At 36.7% G+C, this 16,650-nt stretch overlaps 1 protein-coding gene across 1 annotated transcript; it reads left to right on the forward strand.

The window, feature by feature from the left end:
• The first annotated feature begins 1,057 nt into the window (after positions 1 to 1,057).
• LOC132151612 (solute carrier family 2, facilitated glucose transporter member 1-like) lies at positions 1,058 to 16,131 on the forward strand. The gene is made up of 10 exons (XM_059559829.1): positions 1,058 to 1,355; positions 10,598 to 10,693; positions 13,361 to 13,521; positions 13,684 to 13,924; positions 14,012 to 14,174; positions 14,265 to 14,452; positions 14,587 to 14,691; positions 14,892 to 14,993; positions 15,116 to 15,319; positions 15,413 to 16,131. The coding sequence occupies exons 1-10, from the start codon at positions 1,341 to 1,343 to the stop codon at positions 15,608 to 15,610; spliced, it is 1,473 nt and encodes a 490-aa protein (XP_059415812.1). The 5' UTR covers positions 1,058 to 1,340; the 3' UTR covers positions 15,611 to 16,131.
• Positions 16,132 to 16,650: the final 519 nt, after the last annotated feature.

Genomic DNA, 16,650 nt, shown 5'->3' on the forward strand with positions numbered 1-16,650 from the left:
TTTTTTTATTATCTGTATGTTGTCAGTGTTACTTTGTTTGTTCTGGGTATGACTCTGTCATCAAATCAAATTCCTGGCAATAAAGCTCTTTCTGATTCATTTAAGGAAAACCCCATATTTCCATATTAAGAGTCCTTATTTATTGGCCAACATTTTTAACTTACAATAGAGTGGATCTGGGATCAGTATTTATTTACTAACATATTTAGAATATTTATTATTATTATTATTATTTAATGTGTATTTTAATGTGTAAACTATATAAATAAGTTTATGAAACAAAGTTAAGCTGCAAAATATTGCAAAAAATCTGGTACGTTCATAATGGAAATAATTAGCAATTTGTGTGTATATTAGTGGGTTTTCTTTCTTTCTTTCTGGACTTTTCTGTCGCCAGATACCTACTTTTGTTTTCATTGTATTTCAAAGTAACAAGACATGAAAGGTTTGTTTCTATTTTGATTTATGTTTTACTTGGAAAGATTTTCTCTTCACATACTTCCTTAAACAATGTGGAATTACAACATATTTTAAGGATCAGAGTCAGAGATACACTATCATGCACTGCATTGTCTAAATATATCTATCTCTCATAACGTTCTTTCTTTTTTGGCATACATTTGCATAATATTCTTATGCCATATTATTTTTTGTTCTAGGCTATATGCTGTTCTATGAAAGCAGCTTTTCACACTGCTTAATCGTGGCTTAGTGAACATCGATGGAGTTTGAAGCCTATTAAGAGTTTTAAAAATGCACTTATTTGTGAAAAAAAACTAAAATATGAACAGAAAAAGAATAAATTTCTCCAATATATATATATATATATATATATATATATATATATATATATATATATATATATATATATATATATATATATATATATATATATAAACCAACCCAGTCTTTCAAGATTGATTCTCGTGATGTGTAGTTTTGCACGCTCTCTTTACGCAGCCATTACGGTCTACATGTCGTCATTCCGGATGAGCCAATCACAGATCACATTCCTAGCCCTACTATTGCGTCATACATATTAACCCGGCGAACCCGGACAGCAGCATCTCAGACTCACCGGCTGGAGCAGATAGAAAATAGACCAGATAAGAAAAAGGAGAAGAAATAAACTTATTTACGAACGCTGTGCAGGCATTTACCCGGTCTCCCTTTTAAGCTACATCATACTTGGCGAAGCTGTATTTATTTATTTAATTTATTATTATTATTGTCGTTAATTTAATTTAAAAGTTGAATTCTGAGGAAAAACGAGGGAAAAGGGCGAATTTTCAACTAAGTCAACGTACGTCGAGACGTCATCCAACATTTGACAAGACGTGATGGAGGGCGGAAAGGTAAAACCGTTTTTTTTTCTTGTCAAAATGCAAAAAACAAACAAACAAAGGAGATAAGTTGTGTCTTAACAAAAATTATGCGGAAAATATTTGTCTGTAATGGTATTTCTGTAAGGTTAGTTAAATAGTTTTCTAAATGTCGGTCTGTTAACGTTACTAGCCGCATAACCTCGCGATCCTTGATCTCGAGCAACGAAAAGTTGACGAACTAACGTTAGCTGAGTGGCAAAAAGAAATAAGCCCGTAGCACATGTTGAGAGCTGTCACACGTGTAACGAAGTTGTGATGAGCACATAAGAATGTGCTACAGTTTCTTAAAAACGGGTGTTGATTGTTAGTTAGTTAGTCAGTCAATGCCGGAAAATCATGTGTCTAAAACCCCTATTAAGCTGCCTACATTGACAGCATTTTTTGGGCATCACAGACGCGTTTTCTGGCTATGTCTATATAGGACAATGAGCTGCCTGTGTAGCATCTTTATGTATCAGTAGTGGCGCCTGTGGTGACCTAAAGTGCTGTCTTTGCAGGTAGCACATTGGGTTTTCAGACACAGCCAGAGAATCGTGGTGTACGTGCCCGCTTTAATCCATCAGTGGCTAGCTCTTTTCTTTTCTTTTCTTTTCTTTTCTTTTCTTTTCTTTTCTTTTCTTTTCTTTTCTTTTCCGATTAAAGTAAGTTTCAATTTAAAGTACTTTGTAGGCATTTCCTGGTTTACATACAATGTTGCCATTTATTACAATATTACACAAAGCAAAAATATACAATATTCTATTATCTATATAAGTTATTTGTTTGGTTATAACATCATAATTATTAGAATTACTCTGGAGTTTTGGTATATATGTGTGTATACTACCCATAGATGTTTATATATTTACAATAATGTGGTTTATATATGTAATTGGATTGGGTGTATATACAAGTATGACTGTATTTTCTGAACTAAATTTACCTTGGAATTCACCTTGATAATTATGTATGAATTGGAAAGCTCCATCTCTAGTTTTATTTAGGGCACCATCCAAACTAGTGACTAATACTGCTAGACTCATACGTGACTAGTAAGCTGTTATACATGGCTAACCACCGCTGCATGATGCTCACCCATGATAGGTCAAGTGTCTTTCAGTTTCCCTGAGCTCAGGGACTTTGCATGATGTTGTGGGTTTTATTTAGTCTTTTATCACGAAAGACAGAAGCAAACCATAAAAACAAACATTTGGGATGTTTTAGAGTTTAAGATGAGTAAAATTAACTGGTTTTCTGCTAAATATAGTGTGGTTGATATAAGATTCTTAAGTTAAATTAGACCTAAAGTGTTTTTAAAAACACCTTGTGAATAAAAAAAAAAAATCAGCTTTGTGTTATGCTGTTGCTGCTTTTATTGTAGTGTTTGGTTGACGTGCTGGGAACGAGGGCAAGCGATATGTCCCTAGGGAGAGGACAGCTACAGCTGGCTTCAAACAAGGGAACGCTTAACATGACACTGCCAGTGAGGTCATGCTCTTAACCCCTTCCCAGCACACTGCCTAATGTTGTGCCTGTGTTGTACAGCACTCTCCAGGCAACGTGTCTAATGCCAGAGAAACGTGCACACGCATGCAACACTCGTGCTTAGTATTTTCATACCAAACCCGCTTCTGATATTTAACATGTCCGAAGAATGTGTGCTTGACAGGAAAGTTTTAGATACCGTGACTGATCATAAAACATGTTCAGAAATGTAAAGTACATGTATCAGTGTGTATTGTATGAATAGACAACAGTGCCACACCTGTCACTCACCTGTCAGGTTTTCGTATTTGCATAGGAGAACAACTTTGTCACTCTCTCTTTATTTTCCCCTACTTTTTCTTCAGAAGCTCTGATTATGTTCTAAACAGAAATAAGCATTTTTGCTTTTATGAAGGTACCTCATAAAGAAATCATACAGACTTAACGTCATATCTAATGATCTACAATGAATTCTTGTAAACTTTAAATAACCAAGTAAATATTTAACGACTAAACAATGTTTATTTCAAAGTAGATGGAAAGATAAAATGGAAAAACTAACTGAGCATTTCTGAATTAGCTCATTTTGTTCATTTAAGTGGTCTTTTCATCACTTTCCTGACTTTGGTCTAATCACCTCAAACTGTTGAAAAATGACAACTGAGCACCAGGACAGCCAAAAAATCAGGTAGCCTAATTGGGGGCAGATGTACAGTTGACCTGTACTATATCAAGCAGAACTAACAAGCTTTTAGAGGGAATCTCGATTTGCAGAGACATTTGAAGCATTTGATTAGGGAGGATTAAACCTAAAGCAAACTGTCAGAAGACTTAATTCGATTTTGCTTTCTCAAGTCAGGCTACTTTTCTTTTCTTATTCACTCCTGCATGACTGCGTCTCTTGTATGTACTCCCCTGTTTATGTCATTTCAGCCTAATTGGTGCTAATAAAGGGATTTCTTTGAGTTTTTGTTTGAGGTCATTTACTGTAGGTTACATAACATTGTTTGTAATACAGCAGTGGTAGGCCTAAATCCTAGCAGGGGCCCCATTCCAGTGAAGGATATCATTATTAGCACTGTAAACTTCACAAACTTATCTGTCGCAGTGTGTAAAAGCAGTTCAGTGTAGTTGTGAGTGGCATATGTGAAATCATATTACTGGAGTGACTCCCAGACTTTACAGAACTAGAGGCTGGCAGATAGATGGTGCTTGGGAATGAGGACGTGCCAGTCGGAGCATCACCTCAGAGAGAGCGAGAGAGGCAGAAAGAGAGGGATCTTTGTCTTTGTTGCAGACTAAGCTCTTCTCCTTGAGTACGAACCAGACAGCTTCTCTTCCTCATCTTGCAGGCCTGTATTCATCATTTATCGGCTCCAGATGTATTTGGACACTTAATTCAACTAAAAATGCCTAAATGCCACTGCATTAGATAATGGAATGTCAAATCCAGGTAACATCTCAAATGCTGCATTTCTCAGATTTAACCTTCCTTTTCACTGAGTAGTTACAGTCGATTCGTAGTAGTTTCATTCGATAAGATATAATTCCGATATCGATATGAACACTATAAAAAAGCCTCATAAAAACTGCCAAGAACACACACAACAGATGTCTGTGCATACCGACTTATGAAAAAATAATTTGCCAAGTCTATTACATCTCATTTAAAACCATATGATATATTAGAATAAAACCAGCACAAATAAGTTAATGTTCCGCTTTTTTTTTGTATTTAGCTTGCATACAAACAATAAATGTGAAATCACTGTCAAATAATCATCTCAGACTCGCCTAATTAAAATTAATTTCTTTAACGTCAAACTATAAGCTAATATACACTACCAGTCAAAACTTATTGAACAGTATGGTTTTTAATGTTTTTTTAATTTTTATTATCTTCTGCTCACCAAGCCTGCATTTATTTGATCTAAAATAGAGCAAAAACAGTAACATTTTAAAATATTTTTACTATTTAAAATAACTGTTTTATATTTGGAAATATTTTAAAATGTAATTTATTCCTGTGATTTTTCAAAGCTATATTTTTAGCATCATTACTCCAGTCACATGATCCTTCAGAAATCATTCTTGTATTCTGATTTGCTGCTCAAAAATACTTTGTTGAAAAAAGCCGAGTAGATTATTTTCAGGTTACTTTAATGAATAGAAAGTTCAGAAGAACAGCATTTATCTGAAATAGAAATTGTAACATTATAAATGTCTTTTTCATCACTTTTGATCGATCCAATTTTGAGCATCCCTGCTAAATAAAAATGTCTATAATTTCTTTGCAAAGAAAAGAAAGAAATCATACAGAATGGAATTTTGAATGGAATAGTGTATAATGTTACAAAATATTTTTATTTGAGATAAATGCTAATCTTTGGATCCTTAAGAATCCTGAATCCTTTACTCAACTCTTTTAGATATTGATAATCAGCAAATTGGCATATTAGAATGATTTCTGGATCATGTGACACTGAAGACTGGACTAATGATGCTGAAAATTCAGTTTTGATCTCAGGAATAAACTACATTTTAAAATAAAACAGTTATTTTAAATCGTAAAAATATTTCAAAATTAAACCATTTTTGGTGTCCTTTGGATCAAATAATGCAGGCTTGGTGAGCAGAAGAATTCTTTAAAAGAAAAACATAAAAAACTTACTGTTCAAGCTGATTATTCTTATAGATTGAAACAAAAAAGTATAAAGAGTATGAAAAGTGCTCTGAGTGGCTGCAGAGAAAAAAAAACCTTGCTGGAGACAGACTTGAATGCAAAGTCTGCCAGCAGGAGGCGCTGTGAGAGCGGTAGAACAGTGTAGAACCCGCGGTTATGACAGGCGGGAAGGAAGTCGACCGGAAGTTGAAGTCGGCCGTGTGCCGCCATCTTGTAGCAGAACTTCACTTGCGTTAGCATCCCATTGACTCCCATTCATTTTGGCGTCACTTTGACAGCGAATAACTTTACATCTGAGGCGTTTAAAGACTCCATTTGTGCATTATTTATTTCTAAAGATACACGACAATGTATAAAGGGCTCCATTACCTTCTATGTTACATTATGGCTCCGTAGAAACAGTTTTTGTAAAAATAGGCTAACGATTGCGTCATAACCACTCGACTCTCTGTTGCACAGTAGAGAAATTACCATACAGACAGGAGGAGAAGCTCGCAGGCAATCAGGGAGATGTCAAGAGAGAAGCCCATAGATACAAGCCCTGGCGTTACATTTTAAAATACTATACAAAATAATTAATCAGAATACTTACTCCTGCTCACTCACGCCAAAGAACTCCCCGCTCAAGCTCGCCGTCTCTGCAAGATTAAGGATGGCAGTTTGCACGCACAGCTACTAGAAGATTTACATCTGTCAGACAGGTTGCTGACGTCATCAAGCTTAGTTTGAGTCTGCGCGTCAGAAACGGAAGTGCTACAAATCGCTAAAAATGGGCTTCACTTGTCTCAACTGAGTTCCAATGGGGTCGCTGTGTCCATTTCTTTTACTCTCTATGGGTTATGAATGATTCTTTATCAGATAAAATGAAAATGCCATCGAAACTTTTCTGAAGACGTTGGTTCCCTTCAGATATACATTCATATAAAACACCCGCAACGTGTTTTGATTCTGAAACGTGCAGTGCTCCTGTATATTCAACGAAGTCAAACGCCACAAATAAATCAATGTATGGGTAACACTGGCAATGTATATTGGAAATGTGTTTAAAAATCATATCACCGTTATTGAAAAAAATTATATCGCGATACATATTGATATTAAATTATTGTCCAGCCCTAGTGTAGATCCAGCCAGTGGTTCATGCAGAATAATCCCTGACATGGTGATCAGGACTTGATCATAACCCTAAAGAGGTTTATTTTGTGATAACAACTGGCTGGATATACATTATCCCGCTTAATACACAGCTACTTCCCACATAAGTAAGTAATTGGACACAACATATAGATTTGAGTTGAAACTTTTAACACAGACGAATGAACAAGTTTAAACTAGACGAGCATAGGGTGTGTTATACAGGGCCTGTCATCAATAAACCATTAAATAAATAGAGGAATAAATGGGAAAACTGATTGAAAAGTCAGTAAGTTCAAGCACAGACAATAATTGTCCGGCTTGAAATTCTATAATTAAACTGATACAAATAATTAGCTTGAAATAATTTGATTTGAAGTTTTGATGGGAATCAAGGTGCCCTAATTGGGCCTGTTTTTTGTGAATGAAAACTGGAGGAACAAATAAAGCCTGTCGGTAGGTGCAACAAATAATTTATTGGCTATTATTGCATTTCTAGCGAAGTCCTGCGCTGTGCCTACTGTTCGCTTTCTAAAGACAGGTGTGTTTAACGTCATTCTCCTTACAGTATGTCATTGTGTTTTCTACCTAAAGCAGATATGTTTATGATTAAAATGATCATGGCTTTATTTTAATGGCACTTTTTCATTTTATCATATTCAATTAAATACTATGTTTTTAAGATCCATTTTTGTTTGTTTAACTAAGGATGCAGATCCTCACACCATTGTTTTAAAGGTTAATGAGGCTATAAAGTAAGAACTTCCAGTAGCACTGCTGTTGTAAAGGTGTTAATCTTTCATCTTTTATCACAATTTTGAGGAGGGTAAAATTAAACAAAACAAAAAAAATAATTATTTATAATTTTGCTTGCTTATTTATTTATGAGGACACACACACAAAAAAAACAGCCATAGTACAGAATTAAGGCTTTCAGTGTTTTAAGCAATGTAAAGATCAGCTCAAATTTGTTACGTAACTCTGACAGGCTCAAAAAAAAAGCCTTTGTACTTTGCAGTGAATGGCAAGGTTTATTTGCATACTAGTTTGGTTGCTACGACAGAGCTGGCGTACAATTGCCTGTTGAGGGAATTTTTGTTTGCATTTTTCTACAGGAAGTCACCAAGAAGTTTTTTATACAGTTTAAAAAGTCCTAAACTTCCCTTAACCTAATATGCCTACAGACAATGAAATAAGCACTGAGCCAAAATATGTGTCCAAGTCAGCTGTCAGTGTGTGCTATTAGCAGAAGGGTGTGACTGTTTATGGGGTGAGCCACGTCAATTCAGGATGACGAAGCTAAAAATATCATTTCATACATGTGTGGCACCTAAACGGTTAATGTAACCTTTACAAAATTGTCCAGTCACAACATACTCACAATATCTTTCATGAAGAGGGTCAGGTTTATATATCTGTTTGATCTATGTTAAAAAGGTCTACACTGTAACTAAGCATGTCTGCATAGATACACACTGCATAGTAATACAAGGTAAAGGCAGGAATCTCAAGAGGAATGTTTCATAGCCAAACCTACACCCTCCCCTCGAGTAAGACTCAAGTCAAATCTTCCATATTTAGAGGTTTCATCTTTCTTAAAGAGGCCTTCACCTCTGCATCTGTTCGCTATCAAAGTTTCAGCAGCAGGAAGGATGTAGTTAACTTCTGAGGGCAGTTGGCTGTGCCCATTGCATTTTCATTTGTGCAGGCTTGGTCAACATGTTCTTTGTGTGCGATATTGACTTCCATTTTAAACTACCGAATGAATATTTAAAAGCCTTCTAGAGGTTTTGTGTTTGAGTGTATTTGGCTTCCTGTTTCAGGGCTGGTTAAACAGCATAGTCGTGAACTCCGTAAACTGCAGCCTCTACACAAAGTGAAGGTGTATCCACTTCTAGCCCCTTTTAAGCTCTTGCGTCTTGTGCAGAAGGGGGTCCTTGTGTGTGCAAATAAAAGAAGCGCACACGTCCAAATCTGGTATCTTTCTCATCGCCGACTGTCTGTTTATAAAGGAGGAATGCAACTCTGAAAAATGTTCAAAATGGAGATCTGTTTACAGTCTCATCTAGCATGCTAAATGCTAGCTCAAATACGAACAGCTCGACATTTGAAGCTCTTTTTTAGAGTTGTTTTAGCTTGTTGAGTGAATCAACAAATCAGAGACCTTTTACAGATTCCATCATAATATTTACAGACAACTCTTAATTCCTTTAAGTTGACTGCCATAAAAGGAATTTAAAAAAGTGTAGAACCTGTTGATTCGGTTTTATGCATGTTTGAGTAAAATGTATTTTAAGGTTTGAGGTTCTATGTGACTTCTTTATGTATCAGTGATGTATTTGGTGACAGTATTTGGGCTTAAGTTCGTCATTAGACATTCATATTTGTAAAACTGTTAATGGCTTGATTTACAGGGTCAAGTGGCTTTTAAAACAGTGAACTAAACAACAAGCTTTAGATGGTTTTGTTTTAAAGCTGTGGATGGGTAGCCACGTGGAAAAAAATGTCCATCCCATATCCTGTCTGTGTGAATATTCCAATCCAGTGATTTCTGAAATAACAGTCAAGAACCCAAACAATGACGATGATGCCTTCAGAGGAGAAGAGTTTACACAAACCCATTCTTTATAGCGGCAGATTAAACTACTAGAAATTCTTCCCTAAGTCATCCAGTAGACTTGCATTGTAGTCTTTCACAAGTTCAGGTTCAATCTTTGTAGTTTGCAGGAACAGTTTGTTTCAGGTCAAGAGGCACAGCCTCGCTCTGATGTCATTTCACCCAAACTTAGATAGTAGATAATGTTGAAACAAATATAGTAAGGGACTGAATCATGTGAAGCCTCTCATGTCCCAGTCACATTTCACCACTAGAGACAGAAAATAATCTAGGTATTTATATTTTTAATAAGAAGATAAAGACAATGCTTTGTACCTGATGACTTTTTGCACTGTGACACTTATTGTCATGACAGTTAATCCTCCTCAGTTTTCATATTAATTAAATTAAATGCTTAATTTAATGAACATAATGTTAAATCATAATTGTAAAAATATTCTAACTGGTGCATAAAATGGTTATTCTCCTATTCTTATGTAATTAATTTATTATAATGTAATATGATTTATTAAGGATTGACTGGCCTATATAGCATTGCATTACTGCGATATTAGCACACTATTCTGTTTTAATGAGCTTTCAGTTCCCTTTCACCTTCAAGATTTCCTGTGTTGCAGACAGATTTCATCACATTTTGTCCAGTCATTTTTAAAACAGACAGTCTGAAAATAAATATACTTCAGCTTGTTTTTTTTTCTTAGGAATGAGGAAAGCGATTGATTCTCTGATCACTTCCCTGAGAATTATTGAAATATATCTTCCAAACCTGCAGAAAAATAAACAAAACCTGTCAGGAAGTCACCTGTGCAAGTGAATACTTCTGTTGTATTAAAAGATAAGGAAATGCTTTCATTTTGTGTAGTGCTTCTCTTTAAAGTCCCACTAGGAAGGGGGTGTTGCTGGATATTTTAAAGTTCAGAATTCTTTTGGGAACACTGAATACTGGAAAAGAAATATAAATATGTTTGGGTTTCTTTTGTAAACTTTCAGACACACAGACTTTATGATTTTTGCAGTTTTTCTTATCTGCGCAGTAGCCTTGCAGTTAGCACAGGTTGGCTAAAATGTTTTTCATTTTTGAGGAAGAACAGAATAAAAACAAGTTTTACAGCTACCCTGACACGTATCAGGATGACAAACAATAGGTCACCACACCTCTGAGAATAGTTCTGTTTATTACAGTCAGGTCTGGCTTTTGTCCTGAGGGTATTAGAGCTCTGTTGTGCAATGGGACGTGATGGAGATTCAGTACAATTCATTGTGTAGCAAAAAAATAAAAATTTGACTCGTTTTGTTTTATTCTTCCCTCAACAGCAACTGACCTTCCCGCTGATGCTGACTGTCGGGACGGCTGTGATCGGCTCCCTTCAGTTCGGTTACAACACAGGTGTCATCAATGCCCCACAAAAGGTGAGTGACAAGCATATACTCACATATGTGCAAACTCTTAGAGACAAACTCTTCACTGTTCACCCTGATGTCCCAAGTGTGTCCTTGGACTTTGACATTATTGAAACGCTGCCCCTTCACTCAGTAATGTACTTCAGCAGCTGTTTCCAAATTCCTGTCTGTCAGTGGACACACACACACACACACACACACACACACACACACACACACACACACACACACACACACACACTCATCAACATAACACAAACGCCTCCTGTTCAACTACAGGAGGACTGTAGAGTTGCTCTATACATCTCTTCGGGGAGATATTGCCTTTCATCCACACATTGTGAGGCAATTTACATTTGTTAAATAATAAGTGACTAACTGCCTATCAAATATACATTAAATACGCTCTCTGTTCTGGTACAGGGTGTAGGTCATCTGTCACACATAGCACAGCTTGTTCAGACACGCGTGCTGAACTAGGGGCCAGACTTCGCTTATGTGAATGGAGCTTTTCTGGCTTTTAAACACTCTATGGAGTGTATAGATTCTACTCACACTCCTCTTCAATGTCTAGAGAAACCCGAAATTGACTTTTTAATACCTACCGTAAAGATTTGTATGTGTGTCCGCGTGTATGTGCATGTATAAATACAATTACTGTACTGTACTATTTTAATATATTTTAAAATGTAATTAATTCCTGAGATGTAAAAGCTGAAGTTTCATCATCCATTACTCCATTCTTCAGTGTCACATGATACTTATATTTTAAAATACTACTGATGTAGTGCTCAAGAGACAAGATTTCTTATTAGTACAGCTGAAAATAGTTGTGCTGTCTAATCCAATACCATTTCAGTTTTCAAACTTTTTTTTTTTTATTATTAGTATTAGATTTGTTTTGGATTAGTTTGCCTAATAATTTAGTAACTGTTTAATCTTTGGCAAATCATGAAATTAATACCCGTTTTTTACTGTATAATGTTGTGTTGCCTAGATTGACTTGTAGCATATCATTTAAGCATTTGATTTTCATTTTTAGGGCTTTTTTTATTTAGACAAAATAGAGTACGGTTTTTAACATTGGCCATTTATCTGTCTATTGTTATCAGGCAGAGTTTTATTATCATACAGTGGTTCAACTACTTAAATACTATTAGACTCTGTACATACTAGCTTCTGGCAAATGATGGTGTGTTTGCTTTCACTGTTTGTGTTTCTGATGGTTGTAACAATAGTTTTAACACGTGAGATAGGGCTGTGATGAGGCCTTAATAGGAGTAACGTGTGTGGGTCTGACGCAGACCCTCTCTATAAATAATCGCTTCGATAAGATTACTGCACCCCCAAGGGCTTGTTGTCTGCAGTCCTCCCTTACTGAGACTTTACTCACAAATCACCAAAACTATACAGTGTTATAATGCATTATCTAGCGCAAAACTCCTCTATGAATGGACTGTATTATTTGTGACCAGGTGGATCTTTGCTGTACTCCTCAGTGTGGGAGTTCCTTCACATAATCAAACATTAAAGGTCCTGATAAACCTGGTGAAATAAAAAACGGTTATCAGTTTCTCACCCGAATCTTTCCGAACCCATTTGACTTTTTATTTTTCACACAATGGCAGTTGATTGGGACTGTGGACAGCTGTGTTCAGCATTTACTTGAACTAAACATGGTTTTTAAAGACTATTGTGTTTTAAGAGATTATTTGATAAGCAGTTTAGCCCCTCATATGGAAGAATATTATATTTAGTATAAGTAATATGCTTGTGAATTAATATTTATTCTTATGTGCATGTGTCTCTATGTTGTGTAGAGGTTTGTATAATGACGGGTCAAACCCAGAGGCACATGACTTTAACCCTGCATGATATTTATGTGATGCTGATGCACTGAAGGGCTTTCTGCATGCCTAAGGTGTCAGACAGCTGATGACGAGAAAGGAGAGAGGAACTGGTTTCCTAACCTTAATACATCAACAGATCATACAGAACAAACTTAACTTTTTTCTTCTTTATAACGCAGCTTGAATCTTACTGGGTGACATTCATCTGATCCCTACAACAGATAGTCTGTGTTTATCAACAAACACTTCACATAGAGATCTCAGAGAAACCCGACTCCCTCTTATCTGTGGGTTTCAGGTTCCATTACTAAACCATGTTACCTAATACTGAACGAGACAGTGAGCCACCTGCTGGACAGAATTGCTCATTACAACATAAATCTCAAGCACCCAGAGCAGATTGATTTATTAAATTATAAATAAAAAGTAAAGCATAAAATAAAATTAATATTTAAAAATATTAAAATCATTATTAAGAATCACACTTTTTATTTTTCAATACTTTATATGTGATTTTTTTTTTTTTTTTTGATGATTCTAATTTTGATGGTTTGATCTAAAAAAAAAAATAATTAACATGAAATGTGCTGAACTACATTGTTGGAATTATAATAATAAAATCTAAAGAATAATTACAGTCCTATATAGTTTTTATTGATTTTATATCAAATTAAACTCATTTATAATGAGAAATGTTGCCTTGGCAAGAAACTGAAATAAAAGTTTGTATTTTATTTCAGTTAACGTTTGTTTTGTTGATTAATTTTAGTTTCAGTTTTAGGAATTATAATAACCCTGGTAATAAGTGACTGTATTTGTGTTGTAGATCATTGAGGCCTTCTACAATCAGACATGGACTGATCGACATAATGAGAACATCCCTAGTACCACCATGACTACCCTGTGGTCTCTATCAGTGGCCATCTTCTCTGTGGGCGGCATTATTGGATCCTTCTCCGTTGGGCTGTTTGTTAACCGCTTTGGAAGGTGAAATACAGTTGTTGTCAGTTTTTTTTTTTTTTACATCAAGGCACCACCATCTTTTACATTATTTAATTCCTTGTGTACAATTACGTCCTTGTTTCTGATGGTGATTGGATGATTTTAATGTTTGATTGTAAAACTCTTGCTGTTTTTTTCTCATTTCAGGAGGAACTCTATGCTCATGGCTAACGTCCTGGCTTTCATCGCTGCAGCATTGATGGGCTTCTCTAAAATGGTGGCGTCCTGGGAGATGCTCATTACTGGACGGTTTGTGGTGGGCCTTTACTCGGGCCTGTCCACTGGTTTTGTGCCCATGTACGTGGGTGAAGTGGCCCCCACAGCCCTTAGAGGAGCCCTGGGCACCCTTCACCAGTTGGGCATTGTTATTGGTATCCTCATGGCTCAGGTACATACATACTTAGGACATTTGTGCCGTTTCAGTGACCATTTTTGGATATTTCTCCATGTTTATGTGCTGTTTTGTGTACTGTAGATCTTTGGTATGGAATCAATCTTGGGAAATGCCACCATGTGGCCATTCCTCCTTGGCTTCACCTTCATCCCAGCCCTGCTGCAGTGCTGTTTACTGCCCTTCTGCCCCGAGAGCCCTCGATTTCTCCTCATCATCCGCAACGAGGAAGACAAAGCCAAATCAGGTGAGCACGGACCCACTTCACCTAAACATCCCCATTTATCCAGCGTAGGAGTGATTTCATCAGTGTAAACATGTTTTCATGTGCTTACAGTGCTTAAAAAGCTGCGTGGGATGACAGATGTGAGCGCAGACATGCAGGAGATGAAGGAGGAGAGCAGACAGATGATGAGAGAGAAGAAGGTGACCATTCCTGAACTGTTCCGCTCTCCGCTCTACCGACAGCCCATCATTATAGCCATCATGCTGCAGCTATCCCAGCAGCTTTCTGGAATCAATGCTGTGAGTAACCTTCATGTGCACATGTTTACAGGTAAAACAAAGATAAACCTTAGACCTGTACCTTTACTGTTTTTATATAAACTCGATTTTATTTTGAACTCCAACCCTAACTCGTGCTAACATTTGTTGTGTAGGTATTCTACTACTCTACAAAGATCTTTGAGAAGGCAGGTGTGAAGCAGCCAGTTTACGCCACTATTGGAGCAGGAGTCGTCAACACTGCTTTCACTGTCGTGTCGGTGAGTATCGGTATGCCAACAGACATGAGCACAAACCTAACAGAACCATTGCTGTTACTATAGTAATAATTATATATAATATTCAATGATGTTATCAATCTCCTAATGACCTAATATTATCTAGCACTAGTGTATTCTGTATATACAATATACAGCATTTATTTTGCCTAATATTAAAATGATGTGTTATTGTTATGCAGCTGTTTGTGGTTGAGCGAGCGGGCCGCAGGTCTCTGCACCTCTTGGGACTTCTGGGAATGGCTGGATCTGCCGTACTGATGACCATCGCTGTTGCATTGCTGGTATGCAAATAATATATATTTACCTATGTTTAGAGTTATTTATCATTCAGAAAGTCATCCTTTTGGACCAAAGGTTTACAATCTATTGGAACTGACGGCATTATTGCCCATCTCTCCAACAGGAAAAGTATGACTGGATGTCCTACATGAGCATCGTAGCAATCTTTGCATTCGTTGCCTTCTTTGAGATCGGACCAGGCCCCATCCCATGGTTCATTGTGGCTGAACTGTTCAGTCAGGGCCCAAGACCCTCTGCTTTTGCTGTTGCTGGATTCTCCAACTGGACAGCGAACTTTATCGTGGGCATGTGCTTTCAGTATGTCGAGGTAAGAGGCCGATGAGAATCATTTGTAGGATGTGGACACGTTTGTTTTGGCTGGTTTAACTTTATTCTTTCTGTCTTTCTTGTGCTTTGACAGGAGCTCTGTGGGGCGTACGTGTTCATCATCTTCACCGTATTCTTACTGTGCTTCTTCATCTTCACTTACTTCAAAGTCCCAGAGACCAAGGGCCGGACGTTCGACGAAATCTCTGCCGGTTTCCGCCAGACAGCATCAGGTGCTGAGAAGCACTTGCCTGAGGAGATGAGCAGCCTGGGGGCGGACTCTCAACTTTAAACCCCTCCTCTAACCCTGCCTGCCTCATCTGGTCACTCTTCTGCATGCAACTACCAAGGAGAAGGGGTCAGCGGGCTGTCAATCAAACATTTCCCCCTTCCCATGGCTGCACTCACCTCTTAGTCCCCCCGCGCTCCCCGATGGCTTCACACGGCCAGCCGAACGGCAGCTGCTGGATGCCAGACACCGGGTTTGAAAGGCAGGGAGTAAGAGAAGTTATCATAATCCTTCTATCAGATAGATGATCATTTTAAGACATGTTTGAGGTGTTGAATTGCTTTGGCTAGTTTTACTAGGTTTTATGTTTTTAAATCTTACTTAACTGTTACTTCTGCTGTGCTTTGAGAGAGTAAAAAAATCACCGGAGTCACCGGGTCACTCCTGATCGAGCTCTTGACGTCAGAAATCCAGATGCCAAATCTATACTGACAATTTAATACTGTATTCCAGATAACTGTATCACATTTAAATGTATATATATATATATATATATATATATATATATATATATATATATATATATATATATATATATATATATATAAGGTTAGTTAAATAAGACCCAAAATATGTTATTATACATATATGTACATTTATGTAAAACTCTTCTGCATAGCAAGCATTTTCTGTTATTTTAACACTTTACAGGGTATTGTATCGCTATTTTCATATCAATACGTCTTCTTTTCTTGCTTTCAAGATGCGTCACATCTTTTTAAAATATATTTATATTTTGTAACAAATTCACTTGCTTTCTCTATGAAATGTAGATAGTTATGACCCCTCCAGTAGGAGACAAACCGAAACATTTCTTAAATCGTTTCATTATGTAACTTGTCATCAAATATTACATTAACCCATTTTTTAATGTAAGGTCGTCACTTTATAATGCACAATCAGACGCACTCTTTAATGAAAGTATTCGCATCAGTGCAAGTGAATGTTGGTCATACATTACAGCAGATATCAGACATTCATAATGCTCTACTTCAGGATTAGTTCAGATGTCAGTAGTTTGAAATGCGTTTTGCACAGTCGAC

The sequence above is a fragment of the Carassius carassius genome, chromosome 10 (genome assembly GCF_963082965.1).
Source record: "Carassius carassius chromosome 10, fCarCar2.1, whole genome shotgun sequence".
NCBI classification, from domain to species: Eukaryota; Metazoa; Chordata; class Actinopteri; order Cypriniformes; family Cyprinidae; genus Carassius; species Carassius carassius.